The sequence below is a fragment of the Syngnathoides biaculeatus genome, chromosome 6 (assembly GCF_019802595.1).
Source record: "Syngnathoides biaculeatus isolate LvHL_M chromosome 6, ASM1980259v1, whole genome shotgun sequence".
NCBI classification, from domain to species: Eukaryota; Metazoa; Chordata; class Actinopteri; order Syngnathiformes; family Syngnathidae; genus Syngnathoides; species Syngnathoides biaculeatus.
In genome coordinates, this window is record NC_084645.1 from 16979573 (window position 1) to 17006886 (window position 27314).

The 27314-nt window shown below is 40.2% G+C and overlaps 3 protein-coding genes across 5 annotated transcripts in view; 1 reads left to right on the top strand and 2 right to left on the bottom strand.

Annotated features, from left to right (window-relative positions):
* ttc38 (tetratricopeptide repeat domain 38) overlaps window positions 1-3146 on the top strand; it is a 54851-nt gene extending 51705 nt beyond the window's left edge. Inside the window, exon 15 of the mRNA XM_061822908.1 lies at window positions 3016-3146. The gene's annotated coding sequence lies outside the window, so the exon portion shown is untranslated. The remainder of the gene's footprint in view (window positions 1-3015) is intronic.
* The window catches only part of tspan33b (tetraspanin 33b), a 34933-nt gene extending 31786 nt beyond the window's left edge, over window positions 1-3147 (bottom strand). Inside the window, exon 1 of the mRNA XM_061822915.1 lies at window positions 3052-3147. Within this exon, the coding sequence (XP_061678899.1) occupies window positions 3052-3147 (96 nt within the window). The remainder of the gene's footprint in view (window positions 1-3051) is intronic.
* Window positions 3148-13399: 10252 nt separating this feature from the next.
* tspan9a (tetraspanin 9a) overlaps window positions 13400-27314 on the bottom strand; it is an 88495-nt gene continuing 74580 nt past the window's right edge. For all 3 annotated transcript variants that reach the window (XM_061822912.1, XM_061822911.1, XM_061822913.1), the window contains 4 exons: window positions 18923-19024; window positions 18541-18672; window positions 17421-17504; window positions 13400-14211 (listed from right to left, as the gene is read on the bottom strand). In XM_061822912.1, the coding sequence (XP_061678896.1) occupies window positions 14140-14211; window positions 17421-17504; window positions 18541-18672; window positions 18923-19024 (390 nt within the window). In that variant the 3' untranslated portion in view covers window positions 13400-14139. The remainder of the gene's footprint in view (window positions 14212-17420; window positions 17505-18540; window positions 18673-18922; window positions 19025-27314) is intronic.

The window sequence follows — 27314 nt, forward strand, 5'->3', positions numbered from 1 at the left end:
GAACAAGCACCCCAATTTGATTTCATTAGAATGCGAACTTTATATGTGCAACTCCTATAAAAGGCCCATTTAATGAAAAATCATTTTCTTTACCTTCTACTATTATGTGTGTGCTAAATCCAATAAGTATCATTTGACCTCAATCAGGAAAAAAAAAACCTTTTCTCACGTAAATGTCTTAAAAGGACATAATTTGTATTCACCTCATTGTCCGGGAGCAAAAGGCAAACATGTTATTATTTTTTTAACCTGTCACCATCAATAGTGACAGAGATGAGAAGGAGGTGAAAGCAGGAGGGGGGCCGGCTTGTAAGACGAGCTTGGCATTTTCTGTTTAAAGCCAAACTAGAAAACCTTACAGCAGAAAGAAAAAGCTCCTTGCAAAGCAGGAATCACAAATGAGGTGTGGGCTGCCCACACTGTGCCCTAAAACAGTGAAGGAAACAGACACACTAAATGGGAAGCCTGTCAGCAGTTGCTGGGGTGTTGGCGTGGATGTTATGATCAGCTCAGGCTGCTATTTTCACCCCCCAAAACACAAGCCACTCTTCTAAACATTAAGACAAGAGAAAATGAGAAAAAAGAAATTCCTGGCGACTGGGCTGTCAAAACTAATTTCCCTTCTTCATTGATTTCTCACCATGAAAAAAATATTATATATTTGCCCCTCCCCCCAATTCTTAGACATAAACTGAAAAATATCTTGTATTTAGCTATAAAGAAAGGAAGATTTGTTTTATTGGTGTTATTTAGATGCACCACGGTAAACACATCTACCTCACAGTTCTGAGGACCCGGGTTCAAAGCCAGCCTTGTCTGTGTCGAGTTTCCTTCCCCCTCCCAAAAACATGCACAGCTGGTTAATTGAAGACTAAATTTCCTGTGGCCGTGAATAATTGTTTCTATGTGCACTGCGATTGGCTGGCGACCAGTTCAGGGTGTACCCCCGCCTCTTAGAGGCCCGCAACCCTTATGAGGAGAAGCGGTACAGAAAATAGATGAACGGATGTTATTTTGCAACATTACGGAAATACAGTCTGAGGTACAATTTCATTTTAAGAGAGGTTTTTGTTGAATGTAATTTGTATTCTGCTCAAGTGTTTGGAATGTGTTCTGGGGGTGGGGGGTGTATTTCTTCAACTCGAGAGCAGCAAACAAAAGAAAATATTCTTGTTTTGTCCACAGTGGTGTTTTAAAGATTTTTTTTCAAAGTCAGTTGTGTTTCTTTCTTTTATGCTTTAAGGATATTGTTGCGTGTGTAGGAGTGTGGCCACCGACAGCCCCCTTATCCACGTTGCCTCTGCGTTTTTGAGTATTCAACACACAGGCGTGGGGAATATATGTGTGCTCGGTTTTTCAGGCTTTTCAAAGAGATGAATCAGGTGAATTGTGCGGGATGGGGAAAGCGAGAACAGAACAGAGCCACGGGGACAAGGAGACAAAAGGACTGATGGATTAGAGCCACAGTGTTCACTTCTGAGCTCATGTCCGATCAGCAGAGTCAACATAGCCGAGCCGTGTGCTGCTGCTGTTGCAGTTATTGCTGAACTGCTTGTAACACGGTATGAACAGAACTCTTTCGGTTACTGGGACCAGGACACCGGCACGGTGCGGGCGTGCTTATTTAGAAGGATCCAGCTGGAACATTGCCCCTGTCAAAAACGTTATTAGCCATGCAGAACGTGATTGATTTTGTTGCTAAGCAAAGGGGGCATAATAGATTTCATTGAGACAAAGGGACAATTTAGTTCTGAACCAACTAGTTTGCTGGCTCAGTGGGCTGCACTGGAACTCAAAGGATAACGGAAAAGAACAGAGTTTGGCTGAGCAACGTTTGGAATGGAAAAAGTAACAGATTGTAGTAAATGACACTTTTACCCTTGACATAGTCAAGAACTGGAGGGCAATGTGTTGTGTAAGGTTATCGTAGCTCATTTGTACACTCACGGTTGTGTGCTGTGGCAGACCAATGTTAAATATGGCAACTCGTGCTTTCAGATGGAATTTAGCTTCCTGGCTACTGTCAAGTTGCCCTTTGGCAAGGCAGCTATCCGACCCTGCCAGTTGACATCTCTTCTTGAATGCTTACATGTGTGTGATCGCTTCTTTGTGTGGTCTTCGACACAAATGCACAGCAGTGTGTAATGAGTATAATAATGATAATGATAATAATTTAAATTAGTGTCACACTGTCCCTGCCACTTCTATTCTGTAATCTGTTGATGTTTTCATCTAGACTGTTATTTGAAAGCTTGTTGGCATTTCTTGACATCAGAAGGCTAAATTTAGTCCATGTAATCACAGTTGGCTTGCGCATTAGAATGAAAAGACATTTTGCTTACAGCCCCAGGCAATTCACTCTCTGTTTGTCTTTCATTTCATTTATTTTCAGAGACATTTTGGAATTTCATTGAAGAAACATGCTTTGTGATATTTTAATTTTTCCATTTGACATCTAGAATAAACTCCCCCAAATCTCTGTCATCAATTCAACAAAATTATGATAATGTGGAATTTTTTACAACGCCTTTGTTTGTTTGCACAGAAAGCCACCGCTGAATAGACACTAATACAGAATATTTATAACAATGTTGAATGTACAGTGTATGCAAATGTAATGTTCAGGAATGCAGTTCGAAAACCATGCAAGAAATAGCAATGTAAATCATTGGTTTAGGGACATGTGCTTTGTATTGTTATTACAGTGGCTTGATAAAAAATGAAAATAAACCACTCAGCATTTGCCACAGTGATCGATGACCAAGCAAAAAATGAAAACCAGCAGCAGCGGCGGGGGCGATGAGGTGCCCCTGATGATTGTTACCTCAGACACAATCTAAATTATACGTCTTCATTTATTATTAATCGGATTGACTCCATGGATTTATTAATTTAATCTCTTCTTTTGGTTTGTGCTGACTATTTTATAAAGCTGCTGCACCCTAGTAGCTGATGATCTCAGAGATATGTGGTGCCCAGCATTTTACAAACTCTGTTGTTTTTGTTTGTTTGCAGTGAACATTAACACCTGAACAGTGAATCTCTACTCACCCAAAATAAGAAGCTGAAAAAGAAGAGAAAATATCGAATCCAGGGGTTGACGAAGGAGAACGTCTCCGCTCGATCCAGATGATGTTTCCTGTCCATTGCTTATTTCTGCTCTTCTGGTCGGGCACATGGAAGCACAGTGAGTTGAGCTCCAAAAGAGCAATCAGATCCACTATGCAGATCCTTGACCGCCATATGAGTCCATCAGGAGGGGGGTTACAGTCTGCATTTTAGGCTGTCTAAAAAAAGGGGGAAGGGGGGCAATGACACGACCATATCGTGCTAGTGTGGTCCAGAAACATCTGAAGGGAAACATGTAGTATTTGTGAGCGACTGTGTCTAAATGGCCTTTTGTTCTTGTTGGCATCAAAATTCCTTCTTCCTATATCTGTTTAATCTGTTAACATTAATGAGTTATGGCTTTTGGTCTAGGATAGAAAATAGGACCCTTTTTCATGGGATAAGCAATTAAACATTCTGCTATCTTAAAAAGAAAAGATATCCCAATTTTTATGGAGTCAGGAGTTTGTGAGTGTCACGGTACCCTAGTGGTTAGCATGTTTGCCTCACAATCAAAAGGCTCTTGGTTCATATCTCAGCTCACATGTAGAGGCACTCACCATTAAAAAAAAAAAAAACAAAACAAAAAAAAACCGCTTGGTTATGTTAACATTATTTTCAGCATGACCCTTCCTTGTCCATAGATGATGGAATTCCCTTATTGATTGCTTTTAATAGTTAGAATCAGTTGCCAGACTGTACTTGAAGATATACTTTTATAGGATTAAAGTGGAAAAAATACATTACACATTTCCTAATGAATGATCTTTCTTTTAAATTCATGACAACTAAAAACAAAATACAAAAGAAATTTGTTTGACCATTTAGACATTATGTGAGATAAGTAGATTCTAGTATGGTCTGGGGGGGAGAAAGAGAGGGAGAGAATTTACTCAAATTTCATGTCAAATGGTATGAATATTCTGTTTTGCTTGGTTTCTCACATAGGCTGGTACAGTATTCTCTTTGGAGGGAAAAAAAACATACATCTGTGTTCTCTTCTGCAGTGGCGGTTTCTGATATAGACCATATGGGCAGCCGCCTAGGGTGGCATCCCATGGGGGGGGTAATCTGCCAACCCGATGATGATCAGTTAGATGAGCACAATCAATGGCAATGGACATGCCACCTACATTTGTAACAGCAGTCTTGAAAATAAACGGCAAACAAATGAAAAAAAAAAAACTTTGCCAGAAACCCACCAAGCCACATTGACGATCGGGGGTCCACGCAAAAGGCGACATAGGGCGCCTCAGGTAGAACATTTATGGAATTGTCCGCCCCCTACCACGCACCCAAACGGCCAATGGGGCGCAATTGATATCCCTCGCACAGGGGGCCATTTAGTCCAGGACCACCTCTGCTCCTCCGGCTGTGCACATGTGGATTCTCCCATTGAAATCCACTATTTTTTTTTGTTGTTGTTAAAAAATAAAATATCACCCAAGCCATTATATGTGTGGTTTGGGGGAACTAGGAAAAGAATGTTTTTCTCTACATCAAAAGGTACTGAACACTGCAGTGGTTAGAGAACGTATTTTATGTTTAGATACTGAATATACTATTGTACTATTTAGAGTATCTTTCACCCGTTTTATTCACCTTGAGGTTTTCAACAGCTCAATCATACATGACGTTTGTTGATATTTACCTGAGGGGTGGAGATGAGGACAGTTGGACTCGGAAGTGCATACTTTATTTTGAATCGAATGAGCACTTTGTTGTAATGCTAAATCCCATCAGAAGTAAGTTCCATAATCACGGTTTAAGTTTTAAATCTGCCATTTAAGGACCCTCATTCCAGATCTATGGTCTGGGTGGATCAACCTAAAAATGCATTTATCGTTATACTCTCTTAAATGGATTCTTAAGCTTGTTAAAGGATTGCAGTTGGAGGTTTTTTTTTATGAAGGATTTAATGCATTTCATATACGAATTTGCATAGTTATTTACATGAATGTGTATATACTCCAGACCAAACTCTGCTCTAATTATATCTTCAGTAGAGAGGATGCATGCTACCTGTTCCTTCAGTCAAGTTTAATTTAGCAGCCCTGGTGGCCCAACTCTTCTCCCTTGTGCGTACCTGTAGTCGACGGACATTTTGTTTGTTTGTCTATATGCGCCCTGCGAATGGGTGGCGACCAATTTAGGGTGTACTCTGCCTCTCAGGCAAAGTCATTTGGTACAGGCTCCAGCACAACCGTGGCCCTTGTAAAGATAAACATTGGAGAGAATTGATGAATGGGTGGTTTTGCATGAGACAAGACTAAAGATTTGTGGGCTTCTGGTGTCCGCTGATAATGTTGTGGGTTGGTCAGTGCAGAAAATGCTGCGGCTGAATCTTTGTCCCAAGTCCACCCCTTTTGCACACTGATTCGTGTGATGGAATGCCAGATTATACTTTTGTTCTGAAATAACACCATTCATCCATCTTCTCTGCCGCATATCCTCAGAAGGGTCGCGGGGAGTGCTGGAGCCAATCCCAGCTGTCAACGGGCAGGAGGCGGGGTACACCCTGAACTGGTTGCCAGTCAATCACAGGGCACATGGAGACAAACAGCCGCACTCGCAATTACACCTAGGGCCAATTTAGTGTCCAATTAATGTTGCATGTTTTTGTGTTGTGGGAGGAAACCGGAGTGCCCGGAGAAAACCCACGCAGGCACGGGGAGAACATGCAAACTCCACACAGGGAGGGCTGGGATTGAACAGGGGCCCTAAGAACTGTGAGGCCAACGCTTAACGGCTGCAGCACCGTGCTGCCCTGAAACAACACATTTATTCCAGTTACCTTAAATCAGACATGTCCAAAGTCCGGCCACCGGGCCAATTGCGGCCCGTGGACAAATTTTTACCGGCCCGCGGCCTCTATCATGAAATCAATAATATGCGGCCCGCCAGCACTGTTGACCACAGTATAAAATACATGTGTACAAAAAGCTATTTTTCATATTTTTCATTTCACCAGAAGATGGCAGTAGCCCTGTGGCCGCACTCTGGCCGCCGTGACCCTTGACCTTGCGTGATCGTTTCAGCCCAGCCCATTTCTAACATGGCGTCTGTAAACAAAAAAAGGAAAGTTGACCGCGAGGGCCGCCGCTTCCAGGACAAGTGGAAATTTGAGTATTTTTTCACTGAAATACGAAACAACTGTGTCTGCCTAATTTGCCAAGAGACTGTGGCTGTTTCCAAGGAATTCAACATCAAGAGGCACTACCAGACGAAACATGCTAGCTACGACAAGCTAACTGGGAACAAACGCGGTGAAAAAGTGAAGCAACTGGAAGCTGTTTTAACGGCACAGCAAAGCTTTTTCACAAGAGTCCGTGAGTCAAATGAAAATGCCACAAAGGCAAGCTATGAAGTGGCAACGCTGATTGCAAAGCACTGCAAACCTTTCACTGAGGGTGAATTTATTAAAGACTGTGTAATGAAAATGGTTGAGAAAATTTGTCCCGCGAAGAAGCAAGAGTTTGCCAATATTTGCCTGGCTGGTAATACTGTGGTACGGAGAATTGAAGACGTTTCATTGGATATTAAGAGACAGTTAGAGGCAAAAGGAACTGAGTTTGACTTTTTCTCGTTAGCGTGCGATGAAAGCACGGATGCGTCCGACACCCCTCAGTTACTGATCTTTTTAAGAGGAGTGGACAATGACATGAACGTGAGTGAAGAGCTTCTGGACCTCCAGAGTCTGAAGGGCCAAACAAGAGGAACGGATTTATTTGTTTCTGTTTGTTCCACCGTAGATGACATGAAACTACAGTGGAATAAAGTCACCGGGATTATTACGGACGGCGCACCTGCCATGGCTGGCGAGCGGAGTGGATTATCAAGCCTTGTCTGTAACAAAGTCAGCGAAGAAGGAGGCAGCGCTATTAAACTCCACTGTATTATTCATCAAGAAGTTCTCTGTGCCAAATATATGAAATATGATAATGTTATGAAACCGGTGATAAAGACTATTAATTATATTCGCTCCAAAGCGCTGTGCCACCGCCAGTTTCAACAGTTTCTTCTCGACATCCAGGCTGAATACGGAGATGTTTTGTATCACACCGACGTAAGGTGGCTCAGTCGGGGGTCTGCGCTGCAGCGCTTCTTCTCTCTCAGGGAGGAAATTGGACAATTCTTGACTAAAAAGGTACAACCCATGCCACAATTAAATGATCCTGTTTGGCTGGCTGATTTGGGATTTTTAGTTGACATAACGCGACATCTCAATGCGCTGAACACAAGCCTTCAAGGGCAAAATGCAGTGGTAAGCCAACTGTATTCACACATCAAAGCCTTTCGGACCAAGCTGCTACTTTTCCAAAGACACCTGTCACAGGCGCAGCCCAATACCGCACATTTCCCGTCGCTGCAGGAAATTGTGACCAGTTTCCCACAGATCAACATCAGTGCGCAAATGACAAAGTACGCAGCAGACATCTCATCTCTGGTTGAGGAGTTTCAGCAGCGCTTTCGGGACTTTGCAGCTATTGAAAAGGAGATCACGCTTTTTTCCTCTCCTTTCTCCGTGGACCCTGATGACGCTCCAGACCACCTGCAACTGGAGCTCATTGAGCTGCAGTGTGACGCCGAGCATCGCAGTCGGCACCAACAGCTCCCTCTTGTCAACTTCTACCGCCAGCTGGATGAAGGCAGGTTCCAAGCAATTCGGACATTTGCTAAGAAAATGCTGAGCTTGTTTGGCTCCACATACATGTGCGAGAAGACATTCTCCGTTATGAACATTAACAAGAGCCGCATGAGGACGAGACTGAGTGACTCTCACCTGCGTGACGTCTTGCGCATCAAAACCACTGCTCTTGAGCCAGACATGGACTACATACTGCAGTCAAGATCCCAGTATCACCCTTCACATTAGTGCAGGCAAGACCTTTGTTAAGTCCTCTGAGTTGAATAAATTCTTAAATCTCAGTTAATTAATTTTTTTGTGATGGTCAAAATCACAGTTTGAATATGCAGTGATCATTGTTTTGTTTTCAGCACTTTTCCTACAGTGAGCATATAATAGTGAATAATATGTAATGTTTCACATGAACTTAGATATCCTTTATAGTTTTCTTAATTTTTTGTGGTTTGTGATTTCGGTAAAAACCTAAATGTAAAAAAAAATGTAAAAGTATGCCATTTGTAATTAAATTAAAAAAAATCCCAAAAAGTTAATTTGTATTTAAAGTTAATGGTTCAAAGAATGTCAGGCTAAATAGTCGGCCCCCACACATTTTCACCTTACCAAATCTGGCCCTCTTTGCAAAAAGTTTGGACACCCCTGCCTTAAATACACACGACGCTTTCTAGGCTAGTGAGCACAAAATGTAAACTGTGTTGAGGCAATGGTTGTGTGAATGCTTGTTTGTTAATATGTGTCCTGCGATTGTCTGGCGACCAGTTCAGGGTGTATTCCGCCTCCCGCCCGAAAATAGCTATACTGTACTATACAATGCACAGTAAACATCTATTTATAAATAAAGGGCAATCATCGTGTGGCATTGGGGAATTTTGTCATAGTTTCCTTTATTTAAAAAATAGCTGATTTGAGAAGAAAGCCAAGGTAAGTGCACCACTTATTCCGAGTGCTTTTACATGTAGCAGAAAAATGACTCCACAAGACAAACACTGCTGGGAGGTATCAGATAGTGCCATCCAACACAACACAATATCAAACACACCATTTTTAGAGCACACATCTCAGGTTCGCAGTTGAAGCACAGAATTAGGAGTTAGAAACAAACAAAAAATGTCTTAAAATGCTCCACAGCAGGCAAAAGCCAGTTACTGCATGTGCGTTCTTCCTCCATCTCTGTGGCTTAGTGGGTGTCTAATCCTTTCCACGGGTGAGAGGGAATATTTTCATTTTCTTTCCCAGAAAAAAATGGAAGATGCTAATGCAGTCAAATGTCATTTGAAAAAAATAATATGAAGAAAAACAGATGCACATTTCTCTTGTCCTTGAGAAATGCGAAAAACAAATTAGTGTGTGGTTTTGCATTTCAAAACAAGAAGACTAAATTCCCCATGTTCTGAATGTGAGCACAAATGGTTATTTGTATGTGTCCTGCGATGGGCTGGCGGCCAGTTCGGGGTGTACCCCGCCTCTCGCCCACAGTCAGCTGTGATGATCTTTCAGCACGGCTGCGTCCCTCGTCAAGATAAGCATTACAGAAACTGGATGGATGAATGGAACTCGGGTATTGTTATTCGAGGCATTCTGTAGTTTCCCTGAAACTAAAATAGATAATCCTAAAATGACATTGTTGTAAATCGTGCCATTTCCATCGCAACCTTTTGTCACCTGGAGTGTTCTATAATTAGTAAACTGTGTGCAGTGGATGGAGAGAATTTGCAAAACATTCAATTCAGAAGTTTCAGGAATAATAATTGATTTTTATTTAGCTTCTGACCTTGACTTTCTGGGTTCGCTGTCAATGTTTGTTTTTGGATTGACATTTTGACATCAATGAAATGCATGTGTAGTATAATTTGTCTGTGTTTACCAGTAGCATCAAAGAAATGACACTTAAAAGTGTAGGGTGAAACCAGGAGCAAAAAAAAAAAAAGGGGGGGGGGCTTCTTTGTAATACTGCGGCTCAGAATGGCAATTATCTTTACCTTTACGGCTAATCAAAAAACTTCATTTAATGAACTGAACTCTGTTTAATATGGGGCCTGATTTAATTTCTTTAAAAAAAACAATGTGATGATCATGCTGTCAAATTCAACTGTGGGATTTAACTGATATCTGATTTAATTGTCTGTTGGGCCTCTAGCTGTGATAAGACAGAGCAACATTTTTACACTTTGTCGAGGAGAACATTACGTTTGATTAATACCTGAGGAAACAAAACACTTAATGATGTCATGTTGTCATAATGGGTTTTCATTTTGAGACGGGAAATAGGCAGAAGGAAGCACCTAAACAAGGGGGGGGGAATATATATATATATATATATAGATATATATATATCTATATATCTATATATATATATATAGATATATATATATATAAAGCTGAATAGCGACAGCCTACAGACAAAAATATAGGTATCAAACATGTTTTGTTGAAACAGCATTCATCCTTGAATTGAGTACAAACATGTACAAAGCCATAAAGATGTGAAGAGTTGAGAAAGAGTTCATGCTGAGATGAGCATTTCAGATTTGCACTTTTGGGGATGTGTTTTAAATGTTTAGCACTCAATCTATCTTCTTTTGACTTCTGCACCCCACCGTTAACTTCATCTAACATAACTACAAGGGAGCAGCGTATTTAGCACTTGCAACACTCATGGCTCATAGTCTTGAAGTTCTGGGTTGGAATTTTGGCTCCAGGGTTCCTGTATGCATTTTGCACAATCTCGCTTTCTCGGATCAGTTCTTCAGCTACAAATAACGTGGATGCTGGGTTGACTGACGAGTCTACATTGTCCATAGGTGTGACTGTCAAGGATTGTTTTCCGTATTTACCTATCAGCTGATTACCATTCCCGGGTGTACCGAGCCTCTTGCCCCAAAGTCAGCAGGGGAGGCTCAGGCTCACCCACAAGAATAAGCAGTAGAGGAATTGGATCTATGGGCAGTACTGCAATATGCACTCGACATCTTGCATCCAGTCAGGCTCGCATGCCATCTGACTGACTGAACTGTCACAGCTGTTTCCTCTCCAATCTCTCCTGGGTTTGCGACGGCCCCCCACAGCAGTCTTTCTACTGAGTGTAGTGCTCCCTGTCTGCAGAGTACGACTGTGAATAAGGGATGCGCTGAGAGTTTGGGCAAGCGGCCAAGCGGAGGAGCCATGCCCATCCGTGCCTGAGCTGTACATCAGCAGCTGTCATGTTCCACCCTATGGACATGAGCAGTCGAGTTGGAGTACAGTATATGGACCACGAAGTGAATCAGTGCCACCAGGGTCGCTGCATGTCAGTCCAATTCTTTTACTTTGCAAAAACGATACGGCGGAACTGTGAGTTACTTTGGGCAACTGGAGCATAGCTCAAACTATGTATGTCCAACAATATGATTCTGCAAAGATTAAGTTCTTGGTCTAAGTAACGTTTTCTCCCTCAAATGTATTTACAACCTCCCAGCTCACTTTAGTGTACCTGTGTTGACATACTGTAATTTCACCAAAATGTGCAAATGTTGCCAAACTGCAATCTGTAACACAGGTGAAAAATAATAGAATGCAACTGCTCTTGATTAAATTTAATATGGCTTTATAAATGGTCCGACTGCCCTTGAAATTATTCAACCCCTCTTGCAAATGAAATTTGCAAAGATTACAAACTCACGGTGCAGTAGTTTACCTACAAAACTAGAACAAAACTACTGGAAACTGCTCAGCACAGCTAATGTAAAAAAAATGATGTGGTGACCCACAAGAGGGAGACTTTCACCACGGACGTGTACCCTCAAGGGAGGGGCAGGAGAAGATAGCATCTAGGGAACCTTCTGGCTTCAAAGGGTGTGGTTGGCTGTTTGATCTAAGAATACAATAAAATCGGTGTAAAGTGACATGGTTGGTTCTTGTCCCCTCATTTAGTTATTGACCAGATTTCCACAGTGGGCCATTACTTTTCTTGAAAATGGCAGTCTATTGGAAGTTTGTATATTTTTTAAATAAAAATAAATTTTAGTGTAACTCTTTCCTCATTAGTTTCAAATATGCATAGCCTATTGAGAAAATGGCCTCTCAGTTTAATTAAGGACATGAGACAACAGGAAGGCCTGCAAAACTGTAGCTAAGAGGAGTTGTAATATGTCACACAGTGTTTTAATGCAACTTTATCCAAACACTGTCAAATAAAAAAATAAGTTTAAATAGCATAAATGATCGATACATTTGCATTCTAAATCATAAGAACTGTAGAATGACAAGACTCAAAAGACAATATGGGCTGATTTATGTACAGTGCGTCGTACAGATCTATTGAGTGTCAATAGTTCACCATGAAAACCTCAAGATGCTAAACACTGGTAAATGGCAAAATTTTCAGAAAAAAAATGGATAAGTATGATTAAAAACTACATCCGAGTAAAGAAAAACAGCCACATTTTCTTTCTACAAGATATTAAAACCAATGGAAAGTGGGAAAAGTAACATCATATTCTGGTAGGGAATGTCGAGAAAATCTCCAAATGTTTTTTTAAAGATGTGTAATTTTGGCAGGTTAGCTAAGAGACTACAAATTAGACAACATCTTGGGGCGGGGGCATTAGTAACATCTTTCCAAGCTTTCTTTACCATGTTTTTAATACCCTGGCCTAATTAAACTAGCACGATAATAAAAGCCAGACCCTCATATTTGTGTCTTTGATGTTTCTCCCAGAAATGAGCAAGGTTCACTGCAACTGGCACCTTAATGGCTTACCTTATTTTCTGTTTGACAATGTAGATGAAAAAAAAAAACAAAAAAACAAAAGCAAACCAACGTAAACGGATCCGTATTGACTGGTGGAAAGAGATCTTTTGAGATGGAATGATGTTTCCTGTGCTTCCCACCTGAAGCAATTTCCCTTCAAGTCACCGCACCACACATACACAATAGAAACACAGCGTAGTATTTTTAGTCTTTAAGGAGGCAGATTGATTGTCAAGCTCCTTGTGAATATGTGATAAACCCTTCCAAATAGATGTTTCCTTGAGGCCGTGTTGCCAAACCCGCTGTCCCAGCTTTGATCGGCCTACTCTCTCACCACCCATCCTCCGGCTGCCAGGAAGCACAAAGCACGGGAATAGGAGTGGTGGAAAACCGGAGGTGTGTCTTGAGTGGGAACATCATCTGGGAAGCTATATCGTTTTTTTTCTCAAAAATATATTCTCTTCTCATTGCATTGCAATTTTTTTCCTTCATGATTTTATTTTTTTTCTTTCGGTGGCCCATATTGCTGCTTTGTAGTAAGGATATTCAAAGACTGATGAGTGAGCGTCAACGAGCACAATTTATCATATCAACAATATTACTGTTTTTGTCTTGTGTCCGTGATTCTCTGTGTTTTTTTTTTTTCAATATATTTCTCTTCTTATAACGTTTGCAGAGTGGAACAATGTGATAAAACACACATACACCAAATTTACTGCGTGCGCTCAAAGGGAGAATTTCATCACGCAGCATCTTTCTCTTGACAGTCCTGGCACAGATTTAATAAACAACCATTTTACACAATTTATATTGTCTCAGTGGGAATTGTGTTAATCTGGTAATGTGTGTCTGTGTGTGTGTTTTCCCACGCAGATCTGTACCATTATCCAAAGAAAAAAACGGAATTTAGTACAAAATGATTCCTCTACCTTTAATAACTTCCTTCAATCCCATTCACTTTACCCAAAATGCTTGTCAAAAGGAAAATATATGACTCATAGATCATCATAAACACCATCCTGACATGTCTATGCTCCTCACATCAAATCCAACGCACACTACATTGTACTTATTTTCCACAGGAGCATATCACGCACATACAAAAAATATTTGGGAAAAAAAAAGCGGGCAAAAGGTTTTGAAGGTAAGCTGGTGACGTAGAAAACAAGCATGCCATTTTGGATTTTTTTCCATTTACAAAGAAAAATTATATTTTTTTTCATATTTTGGGGGTTAGGGGATAAGCATAAAGGAAAGACAAATACTCCACAGGAAATAGGTGGGCAGGAGATTTACGTTTTTTTCACCCCCAGTTTGATGGGGACAATTAGCAAGAGTCTCAAATGTCTTAGCGTCCGTATGTGGTTCTCACCAGCAAATTGTTATTCCGAGCAAAAAGAACAAAAATGAAGGAGTAACAACCAACGGGATTCTCGTCTATGCCAAATTACTTGTCCCTTCTCCTCTTCCAGTTGTGTTACTCTTTGGCAAAAATGAGTGGTGAAAAGAGAGAGCCCAGAGCGGCATAGTCTGGGAACTGAGTCAAAGGATGGTTGTAATGTAGTGGCAGCGGTGGTGGGGAGGAGGGGGTGGGGGGTACATTTAATCAGAGTTCCATCCCATCCAGATTAGGGGGTCCTCTTCTCTTCTCCTGTGGCTAGGCATCGTACTTCTTCCCCGTTCTGTGGATGTGATGGAAGAGTATCATGGAGAATGCCATGCCCAGAAGCTGTTGAAGAACAGAGCAGGAGACGGTATGTAAAACATGTTTGTGTGATCTACTCCTATGTGAGCACATGTGCGCTTTTTATGTTGCTGTGTTGTGGCCCGTATGCATTTTGATGTACTATAAATCCCCGTGTGAAGCATCAACGCATTTTCATCCACCCGCCTGCAAATGGAGGCTTGAGAATCTCCGCGAGAAAACGGTGGGCACATGTATTAAGTCAAAGAAGTAAATGGAGATGGCCTAGTTGGCAGGCTGCTGTCTCTTTGATGTTGCCATTTCCCGTCCTATTTGTACATCAAACACATTTGCAAGGCTCATCCTAATACCTTTATCTGCTAAAGTAGGGAGTGCATCTTAGTACACAGCACTGTGAAGTAAAAGTGATTAATATTTTAACTGCTAAGGAAAATAACACTGTCAATGAACAATCTGTGACCACTGAGCATGCATTTATATTGCTGATTATTTTACATTCACCTCCACGCGTGGCAATAATATTCATATTCTGCCCTTGAGGAGGAGAACAGATTTAACTCATTTACTTCAACAAAAGTTACATAGTATCGATTCTGAAATGTACAGATTTGACATCAATTCTTTTTTTGCGTCAGTCATACAGGATAGCGGCGGCCAGTGAAGAACTGGTTAGCACATTTGCCTCACACTTCTGAGGACCCGGTTCAAATCGGGCTTAGCCTATGTGTAGTTTGCATCTTCTTCTCTGTCCCTTCTTGGTTTTTTTTTTCTTTGGATTTTCCAAGGTTCCTCCATATTCCTCCCACATCTCTAACACAAGAATGGTAAGTTAATTGAAGACTCTAAAAGGTTTGTTTGTGTGAATGTGAGTGTGAATGGATGTTTTTTGATATGTGGGCTGCGAATGGCGGGCGACCGGTTCAGGCTGTACCCCGCCTCTCGTGCGAAAGTCGCTAGCGTAGGCTCAGGCACGCAAGTGACTTGAGCGAGGATAAGCGGCACAGAAAATGGATGGATAGCTATGCAAATGACATGCAGTTATTTATTTATTTTTTTATTTTTTTAGCAGTGTCTCCAGATAACTACAGTTCAATTGAGGTGTTGTCATTGTGTAAAACAAATACATAATTGGTTAATCCAAAAATTTCTTCAATAAAGCCACAACAAAACTGAGAATTGTTTTTTTGCAAGAAAGAAAAGAGGACTGCTCTTACTAAATACCTGGATCCCTCTCTTTAAAAAACAAAGACCAAGTTGGTAACCTTGCTGATAGATTCCAACTTGACCTTCAACAGTCATCAAATGAATTACTTAAACTGCCTTTTACCATCTGAAGAACATATCCAGAGTGAAGGCTTGCATGTGTCAAGCAGACCAGGAGGAGCTCATCCATGCTTTTATCTCAAGAAGACTTTGCTATTGTAACCCCCCCCAAAAAAAAAAAAAAAAAAAGAAAACATTCAACAACTGCAGGCCTTTCAGAAGGCTGCAGCTCGGGTTCTGACTAGAATAAAGAGGTCAGAGCATATTCGTGCAATTCTAAGGCATCAAGTCAGCTTTAGGATAGATTTTATAAGTCCCTCTACTGGTCTATAAATCACTAAATGGTTTAGGTCCTAAATAAATGTAAGAAATGCTAATGCTATATAAACTCAGTAGAGCTCTAAGATCGACTGACTCAGATCAAATATTGGAGGGCAGAGTCCAAAGTAAACATAGTGAAGCAGCATTTAGCTATGATGCTGCAAAAAAAGGGAATAAGTTGCCAACAGAGGTGGCGTCAGCCTCAAGTGTGCATATTTCCAAATCCAGGTTTGTCTTTTTTTTCGCATGCTTTCTCATGCTTTTTAGTATCTCCGCTTTTATGTTTTCCATTTTCACTCATCATTCATAGATAATATTTGGCGATTTGATGGGATCGACCTCATTGTCTTCATTAATATGAAAGCTGACCACGAGGATGCCCCAACTGAATGTTTTTATGTTCAGACATAAAAATGTCAGCCAAGCCAATGTGCAGTTTGAGTCTTTGTCAGTCAGCAAAAAGGACCGATACATCTCGGGTTCCTGCTTGCGCATCGTGTCTTTGTACGTGTTTGGGAGAGCCGTGCACAGAGGGGAGATATAGTCAAATGTCAACTAGAAGATGGATGGAACAGAAGCATGTAATCTTTTCCCATATGTGAGGTAAAGCTGGCATATAATGCTGAGCACAGGTGGTAACTATTTACTGAAAAACATACTTACCAGCTGCATCATCATCTACACTAGTATGAATAGAGGTACGTTAAAATCTAAAATATTCATTGAATCCATTTGGGAAGCATGAGGAAATTTAAAGTATGTCTAGTAGTATATGATGTGTATGCCTGGAACATTATATTTCTGCTTACTCTTTAACTGAGTTTGTCAGAATTGTTGATACATTTCATGTAATATGTCTCATTAACTTTGGGGAGTGTCCCTAATGAAGCGTCTACTAAATAACACTTGCATTCTCTAAGAACAGGATCTACAGTTAGGTCTGCGAGTATTTGGGAAATGCTTTGTATGAGTAAAGGTTCTCCACAGAAAATAGCTATAAATCCCGAATGACAAGTGCTACATTTTTGTGAAACCTCTGAACACATCAATCACATCTTGATTGTTTTATTTCAAAGACATCACTTTCGGTTGTCCTTCGCGCTTTATTAATGGTGTTGTTTTGACAACCTTTTCAAAAACGCAACGGACAAAGGACATTGTTTTTACTTGACTGTTGTTGGGTAATATACCCTTATCCTGGTCATCCAGGTTTCCAAGTCGAATAGTTCATTTCTACAAGCAACTACTTGTTCAAGCAAGTCCAATGAGAGACACAGTCTCACAAATGTGTTTAGGACCATCTGTATTTTTATATAGTGCCTTTTAACACATACACCTGAGATTTCTTTATAAACATTGTTTGTTTGTCTTCTGATGGCTCCTCACTGCCTGCTTGGAGCAAAGCCTAGGTGCTTTGAATCTAGCAGACAGGATCAGCGTGTGGGGTGGGGGGGAATAGTGTCAGCCGTGTTTATCAAGAAGTAGGCTCACAGAACGCCCACTGAGGACGAAGCTTCTAACTTGCCCGGAAGGAGATGGAAGCACACTGGGTTGAAGGCCAATTGATGCAGATGTGTTGCAATGTAAGAAGACCGAGACAAAAATGCACCACGACAAAGTTAACACCAAAACATCAATAAACCTCCTACCTGCACCACCAAGATGACCATGCCTACGGTTCCCAGCAGGTGCTTGTTGTCATCGAGCCATTCCTCAACTTTCTCAAAGCAGCCCTAGATGGATGAACATATGAGAAAAACTCAATGCAGCGCTTATTTTCTTAGAGCTGTGTGAAGTATACAATGGACAAAAGAGAATCCACCTAGTATGTGAGTTGCAAAATAATTGATCTATTAGACTATTCAACTTTCAGTAGACCTGAGATGTAAAATGTAAAATTCTGAGGTCATCATATTGATAAAAGGTGGGATCGGGTTGCTTCTCATTTTCTGTGGCAGCATTTGGACATCACTCTGTGCCATGTGGTCATTTCAAAGATTTTTAGTCATCATCTGGATCATACCAGTAGGCCAGCTCAATGTTGACTTTCTTCTGAGTTTGGCAATTAGTAGAATTCTTTTCTTTGGACTGAACTATCCACAGAAGAGAACAGATTATCCTTGTAATAGGAGGAAATTGGTAAACAATGTGGTTTAATTCAAAATGTCTGTCTCCATCTAATCAAAAAATAGGTCAAGCAATAAAAATCATTTAATAGGAATTCTATTTCCTCTGATTAGACACAGGAGATTGTTAGAGAAATTTAGAACCAGATGGGCTTCCAGTTACGGTTGTATTTGCATTTATATAAATCGGGTATCTACAATCTGACCAAAAAGGTGCTCAGCCTCCAATGTGAATGTCTGCCATACATTACTACACATTCACAAAATAAAAATGTTTTTCCACATATTTCTTTTTCCATTACAACAACATTTTCAGAAAAATGAACAGCGCAATATACCGCTTGCCAAAAACCCTTATGTACGAAGGACACATTACAAGGTCTTTTTAGACTATGCTTTCCTCATGGTTGTGTGAAAATACATCAGAGCCAATGCACTCTAGAACATTCTGAATACAATTCTTCTAAAAGCTAGAACAGTAATCATAAAAATAGATCATTTGGGGCATGCTCTAAAAGTTTAAACCACAACCTAATTTATATATATGGATGCTTATTCAACTGAAAAAAAGTTCAACTAACAAAGACATGTTCCCTATCAAATTCCCTAAAATTATCCAGAAATAACATGAGTGAGTGCTTACCCGGTTCCAGAACATGTTGGTCGAATTACGCCCGCAGTTCTGGTAATGCTCCTGGCAGCAGCGGTCAGGGACGACCTTCTCTTTCAGGGCCTCATGCCAGTCGGTGTAGGCTATAACGCCACAGCACTTCCACTGCGTAACCCGCACAGAAAATAATGCAGTCAGTGATCCAGACAGTCCATCAGACACCTGACACTAACTCTGAAGTGACTTCATTCGCCTTGAATTACACATTAATGGAATGTACTCAGACAGACAGCTGTGAAATTCTGTGTTGCAATAATACTAAGACTAGAAAGCCATGGAATACATTATCTCGAATATCGCAGTGGCTCTTCTGCTAATGTACATCACAATTGATGGAACAGTGAGGTCTGCCTACCTCTGCTTGGATGATGTTCCAAGCATTTCTCAGCCCAATGTTGTTTTCAGAGTTGTACAGAGCCAGCCCATCCTTCAGATCTTGTTTAGCATTTTCACTCACCTGCGGATGGAAGACCCATAAGCCATTGTTACATACAATGCCTTAGAATAGAAAACCTTCCCTGTAGAATGATGACTGAACAGCATGAGGCAAAAAAATAGTGGGAGAATCAGACCTGGAGAGAGCTGTCAAAAACACAAACCACTGCGAGATTTCATTGCAGCTATTTCAAGCATGTCTAATGGGATATTATTGACAAGTGAATAGAAGTACTTCTTTTAAAAGTACTTTGACGCTAGATCTGCCAGGACAGTCCCTAATATCATGCCATACCCCCAAAAGAATGTTTATAAAACTTTAATTACCCATTTTACCCAAGAACATTTTCACTATATTCCACCAAAAAGTATGAATACAGATATAACGATTAATACAATCACAATTTAATCTCAAATGTACTTAATTTGAAACTCGGCCCCTTAATTGAACATATGTTCAAGACTGTCGCCACAGCTGCTTCTCATGCCGTCCAACTGCTCTGTCTCAACTGTCGAGACCTTCAAGGTCCTTGGAATCACAGTCTCTTAAGACCTGAAGTGGGAGATCAACATCAACTCCATCCTCAGAAAGGCCCAGCAGAGAATGTACTCTGTGCAACTTCTGAACAAGCACCGCCAGCCAGAGGAGTTGTTCAGGTATTACTACACAGCAGTCATCGAATCAGTCATGTGCTCATTCATCACAGTCTGCTTTGGTGCTGGTACAAAAAACGGACAAACTCAGACTGCAACAAACAATCAAAGCTGCTGAAAAATTGTTTGGACCCCTACAGACCCTGGCCCTGTTGGACCCTCCACATTCTTGTCACTACATCTTCCAGTTCCTTCCCTCTGGTAGACGCTATTGAACAATGCAAACTAAAACTAGCAGGCGTTTCAACAGCTTCCTCCCTCTTGTCATTAACTTCTTAAAAAGTTCATTTACAATTCCATAGTAACATGCTACCAATTCTGTTTTGAGATTGTTGTCACATCTCTATCGGGCCAATTATACATTACTTGTGCACTCACTAGTAGTCACCATGCACTATTTGCATAATATATATTGTTGACCAATACTCGCACTGATGTGCTTGAGTAGTATCTGCACCATTTGAACAATTACCATTGTCCCAGATTATCACACCAGATCAGTCACTTTAAATTACACAAATTTCTTGAATCCTCTGCACGATTCACATAGTCACTGCAAGAATTTATTGTTCTATTAGTCAAATTCCTCTGGGCTTGGCATAATTTTGCACAATTGTAAAAAAAAAATGTACTGGCATTTCCACATTACTGCTATGTTTTATGTTTTTATGTCAAAGTGTTCTCTGTCAAGTGACTGTTGTCGTACCAGATTGGTTCCAGCTACTAAACAAAAATATATTTTTAATTAACAATTGATGATTTTCGGACAAGTAAGTGAAATCGGTTAATTTCCTGCAGTACCCTAGATAATTTCGCACAACATAATAGTGTGCCATGACACCCTGGTTGGGAATCACAATTGTAAAATGACAATCTGTCACAATAAATTTGGCATACAAATATTTGTTATATTGCATCCCTTTTCTTTTTGAAGAACCTGTCCTGTCCCGATGTCACAAATAAATTCCCTTCATGTATTCTATGCTCAAGAAAATGAGACTGGCAGTCATTTTCAATAATAAGTGTTTGGGGGCAATCTGTGAATTGTACACATCAACAAAACAGCACACCAAAATTATGTCCATCCTTCCATTTTCTTTGCCGCTTATCGTCACAAGGGTCGCGGGGAGTGCTGGAGCCTATCCCAGCTGTCAATGGGCAGGAGTCAGGGTAGACCCTGAACTGGTTTCCAGCCAATCGCAGGGCACATAGAGACAAACAGCCACACTCACAATCACAATTAAGGGCAATTTTAGAGTGTCCAATTAATGTTGCATGTTTTTGGGATGTGGGAGGAAACCGGAGTGCCTGGAGGAAACCCACGCAGGCACGGGGATAACATAGGCGGATCCGGGATTGAACCCGGGACCTCAGAACTGTGAGGCCAACACTTTACCAGCTGAGCCATCACCATGCCACCACCAAAATAATGTTCAATTGCTGATTTAAGATGCTAAAATAATGGTACGAACACATTGCCAATGAGTCATGCGCATTAAAAACTGGTCAGATGTTGCCACCTTCTTCTTCTTTTCCTTTCGGCTTGTCCCATTATGGGTCGCCACAGCGTGTCATCTTTTTCCATCTAAGCCTATCTCGTGCATCTTCCCCTCTAACACCCACAGTCCTCATGTCCTCATTCACAACATCCATCAACATTTTCTTTGGTCTCCCTCTCGCTCTTTTGCCTGGCAGCGCCAACCTCAGACCCCTTCTACCAATATACTCACTCTCTCGCCTCTAAACATGTCCAAACCATTGAAGTCTGCTCTCTCTAACCTTGTCTCCAAAACATCCAGCTTTGGTTGTGCGTCTAATTAGCTCATTTCTAATCCTATCCAACCTGCTCACTCCGAGCCACCGACTATACAAAAACTTGTAATTTCACAAAAGCAAACAACCATGTTATGTTATCTTCCCAAACTGTTTTTTTTTAAAGGTAATAGAGCCATGATCGATGCAATCAGTACACCAAGGAGCTGACTCAATCCTTGTCCTCGGCGAAAATCAATCTGTACGCCCTTACCACAATGGCCATCAATGCTTTCTTCTGCAACAAAGCATTGCAGCAATCGATTTTACCAAAACATGATGTATTGGCCTCACTATTTTCACTTAGTGTTGACCCCCCCCCCCAAAAAAAAAAAACAACAACAACAAACAAACAAAAAAAATCTGGACTTTCAGTATCGGTGATATTTACACTGCACAGCTTCCACAAAACAAGTTAATACAGAGGTTGCCAAACTTTATTTGCAGCGCTCCATTTTTGGAGAAGAAAGTATTTTCATCCCCCCGACACCCCATTTTTATACAAATACACGTCGGCTTAACGTGCAATAATCAATAATCACTGTAGTGGTGACTTTTCTAGTTGAAAAATTACACTGGCAAGTTGATCAAACCACCAAGAATAAAGACAAATCAAAACTTTTTTTCTACTAAAATGTAATGTCTTGAACTCCTGCAGCCATTTCAGTGGCTGGTCTGGGCTTGTGTACTCGGTAGTAAAAGTAGCTCCATCTGCTTTACTAATGAAACACCGCGCTCCCCAGTTTGAACACCACTGAGGTAATCTGTCGTTTTGCAACACTTCTCAGACACTTTGAGCATACAACAGCATTTCTAGATTTGTCATCAAGCAGTTTCCACCACTTAAAATTTGCAAATATTGCATAAAAATACCATAACCATACTAATAGTATATATTTGTGAGTATGAGGAAATATGATTGTCGTTCAGTCGTGGGAGGAAACCCGAGTGCTTGAAGAAAACACACGCAGGCACAGGAGGAACATGCAAACTTCACATAGGGAGGGCTTGGATTGAACTCGGGTCCTCCGAACTGTGAGGATGTCCAAAATATGTCTGAAATGTAAACATGTTATCAAATAACAATCTTAAAATGACTATAGGGTCTATTATGGTGGGATTTTATTCTGCAGACATTTTTAAAATGAGAACTATGAAATACCGGTAAGTGCCAATTTTCACATATCATATAGATACTTTAACACATCATCTGTTTACTCAGGAACCAGCCATATTATTTTAAAATATCTGCATCGCTTATCCATACAAATTGCCAACGGTGGCTAATATATGAATCTATCAAGCGTTGTAATAGTCAAAATCAGGTTCAATTTTGTGCTATGAGGCAGCATATATCTTACTGTATGTCGCTTCACCCACACGCAGCTTCAACGTGCCCTCGAGCAAAATGTGTTAATATTTTTCCTTCTGACTGAACTCCAACAATGTGCTCAGGGTTGTGTCATGTCTGTGGGAGATTAATATCTTGTTGGATGTGTTAATGAGAAACAAAAGTCAGTGGCTTAGTTCTCCTGCAGTTTTCTTTGCCCGTGGGGGATTTCACTAACAACCGCAACAGATTGAGGGGTACTTCAGATATGTGGTAATTATTACATGGAAAATAGGCACAAAGTCCCCGAACCACACGACACAGCTTCACAGGCACTGCTACACCACAAAAAAAGTATTTACAAGTTAAGGCTTAATGGCTCGGCTCACCAACTTTAGACCACTAATAAAACCACATAGTATTGTCTTTGTCAGACATACAAAAAAGTATTGTATTCATGAGACAAATATTTTCCAGCAGATAATTTAATTTTAATAACCAGTAAGAGAAAATAGTGTGTGTTTTGCACCACAATCCAAACCCGAAATCAAAGAGAAGGGGCTCACACATAACAAGCAGTTTTGTCTAATCTTGGCCAGTTTTTCTTTTGAAGTTTTTCCTCCTCTTTATCCAAGCAGCAAAGCCACGATAAGAGCCTGAAGAAGCCACTTGCCGTGTACCTGCTAATAACATCTGGATTTAACATTAAAATTCATTATTTTAGTCTGCAAGAAGCTCATACAAAAACACCACCTATTCACGACAAATATTGTTAGTTCGGAACAAAACTGTTAGCACTGACACATGCAACAACATCCACAAATATGGATGGAATATTATAAGCCTCTAATTCTCATAATAGCCATGGCATCAGCAATTTGCTATTGCCATAGAACTCAGTCACATGTGTCTAGATTATGAGATGCACAGTGATGTTAATGTAACATAAAATACTCGTCAGACAGTGAAATTCCTTTCAAAGTAAAAGGCAAGAGACGTGAGTGGTGGATGTGAAACCTTTAATACAGGCACTAACCTGCCCCGTTACAGATTTTATACCACCCACCGCTGAAGACATTCCTGGTCATTGACTGCAAAGAACAGCAATCTGGATAAATGACCAAATTGACCTACAGTGAAGAAAATAAGTATTTGAACACCCTGCTATATTGCCAGGAAAACCAAGAGGTGGCTCCGTAAGAAGCATATCAAGGTTCTGGCGTGGCCTAGCCAGTCTCCAGACGTAACCCAATAAAAGATCTTTGGAGGGAGCTGAAACTCTGTTTCTCAGCGACAGTCCAGAAACTGTCTGATCTAGAGAAGATCTGTGTGAAGGAGTGGGCCAAAATCCCTCCTGCAGTGTGCGCAAACCTGGTGAACAACTACAAGAAACGTTTGACCTCTGTATTTGCAAACAAAGGCTACTGTACCAAATATTAACATTGGTTTTCTCAGGATTTCAAATACTTATTTGCACCTGTATCACACAAATAAATTATCAAAAAAATCATACATTGTAATTTCAGAATTTTTCTTTTTAGATTATCTCTATCACAGTGGTCATGCACCTACGACGAAAATTTCAGACCCCTCCATGATTTCTAAGTGGGAGAACTTGCAAAATAGCAGGGTGTTCAAATACTCATTTTCTTCACTGTATGTAAACCTGAATTTTAGCAGAACACAAAGAAGTTGGTTGGTATATAGACGATCTGAGGTTGCTATGGTAATTACAGACACTCAAGGCAAAGTCAAAGTAATTTGTTCGGAGTCAATATTTTTTTCTACTGCATTTAAATGCTTCAGTAATTATTAAACATGCATAGTCCATTCTTAAGCCCTCTAAAACCTTTGAAATAAGATTAGTATCAGTTTTAGTCCCCTTCTGGTCTGTAGCTCAAAGTTGTCTGAGGCAGATGAACGTATCTGCATTCGGCTCCTCGGGCCGTAGACCCCAACATGCATCATTTACATCTGTGTTTGTATGAGAAAATGAGACGAGGAGCCTTATCATCAATCCCTGCCTCTTACTTACAAATGACTGCAGTGCAAACATAAATTTGGTCATGTAATGACCCATTTCTCTCCTTTCCAGAACCCAATTGTGCTGCATTAGCCTGTATTGCTTTGATGGAGAAGCAACTTTTTGACCGAAGCCCCAAATTTTGGAGTGGCAAAATGGCACAATTTTACAGACACAAATACCAGGAGTTTTTTTTTTTTTTTTTTAACAGTCACACTACTTTCTTTAACTTCTTTTATACAGAAAATATGCACTTGAAACTTATGAATAGATCCCTGAACAAATGACCATCTTTTTACCGAGTGACTTGAATTCATATGCATTGCCAGCAATATCTGGCATGATATAGTGTAAATGCATCAAGGGGCATTATATTTTTGGACAAGAGAGTGTCCAGTGTCAGGCATTTCATTGTTGGCTTCACACTAGAGCAACATTACAGCTCTGGTACAGATGGTAACTCTAACAAATACAAGCACAACCCAGTAAATACATCATGAAAGCAGTACCATTACAAAAATAATGGTCTGAAGCTAATCGCCAAACCAAGAAATGGCTAGTGTTTTTGTACGCTGTCTTAGAGTACACTATGACTCTATTTGTTGTTAGAAGTAATGAAAAAAATACCATACTCTGTTGACATAAACTATGTTCTGGTTCACAGTAATGAAAAAAAAATCATTGTTTGGCAATGGGAACTTGCTTAATGATGCAGGATTGTACTCTTCATTGTTTGCTATTTCGTGAATGTGGACTTCCAGAATGCAATGTTTGGTGAATTAGCTAAGAAGTGTCTCGACATTATGTAGATTTCATTTTAATTCTATTCAGCGTCATTAATTATTCATGAGTAACAATTCCCTACTTTCAGTATTAGTATAATGCCAACTCCCTAACGTGAGAACCTTATGGAGCAGGTAGAGTGAGTTGACACAAATTCTTATTGTTTACTCATTAGCATGCAGAGTGGCTAACTTGGATTAATCATATAATCTGGCAATATGGCAATATTTCAGAAACACAAAAATGATCATTCAGTTCATTGTCAAGAAACAGTAAGGAAGTGGTGTGAACTGTAAGTGACCTATTTGCCCCCTCCCAAGGAAGATGTATTCTTGTTGCTGACTACTTGACTGTGCAAATATTACTACTAAAGCTACTCAATGTCCATAAGAATGCAAAGGCATGTATGGATCCAGTATGTATGGATATTTGGTATTTTTCTTCACTCAACAGGGAATAATGCTAGAATCCTAGTTGGAGGCTTGAAACATAGAGCAAGTCAGTTTCTGTGCGAGTGAACTTTTTTTTTTTCAATTTATAATCTAAATTAGGAATGTCCGACCTTGGTGGTGTTCTGTAAATTTTTGAGCGCCTTTGCAATATTTATTCTCTTTCGTTAGTTGTGCCATTAAGAAGTAATATTGAATCACTTAAGTCTATGTTAGCTGCTCTCGTACAGTAAGCAGATGACAGTATCGGATATTTACAATAGGGTGTGTAATGAGCAATTAATGCTATGTCAGAATATTATGTTTACTCCATTGCTTTGAGCACTTTAAATATTAAGTTAGCAAATTTGTCCTGCACACGCTTTGAATTGAAAGTGCCCCATTTGTGGGTGGTTCAGTAAAAATATGACTGTAGAGATAAGAACCAAGTATTTCTACTTAACCACACACGTCTTCCATCCATTGACTGTACTCGCGTCACAGTTGCACTTACTAATTTCGTGTCAAATTGGTTTCACTCACTTGATTCTGCTCGCTGTGTCATGTAGAGACAGTCGAGAAGAGTCGAGATTACTTTTCCAAAAATGCAATAAATGATGTGGAGAGAGCACAACAGAGTTAAAGGTCCCCAATAACACATCATAAAAGAGGACATTGGATTTGTTGAGTAACTTGGCTGAATCGCCTAAGGCCAGAATGTTCAATAGCAGGAGAGAAATGCCCCAGCTTGTTCTCTATTTGGTTTGAAATTAAAAAAAAAAAAAATCACAGCTATAAATTGAATGTATACTGATGACCTGCTGGTTAGTTGTGGTTTTGATGCAATAATCAGCCACCAATGTGGCACAATCTTCCATCTTAGCCAGATTCTTTTTTTTTTTTTTTTTAAATTTGTTTCCAGAAGTCCTGCTCGAAGTCAAGGAAATTAGTTTTTGAATGACAAACCTTCCTTGCTTAGAAATGTTTGTATGTGCACATAGTCACCAGATAATGTTTTTGCCTTATTCTATTTTAATAACTGCTAGCCTAATGTTGAAGTGAAAAAAACCCAATTTTTCTTTATAATGCTATTTCTTGCCGTGTTTGACAATTAGTTAGCAAAATAAGAAAAAAAATACACCTCTGATTTGCGTTAAACTGTAGTTTTGACAGTCGCACGTGATGTAAGGATCAACTCACTACCCACGACCGTGACTCTCGCCTCATTCCACTCTTTCTGGATCTCAGCTAGATTCTTGAATCTTCTCTGTTTGGTAATCTG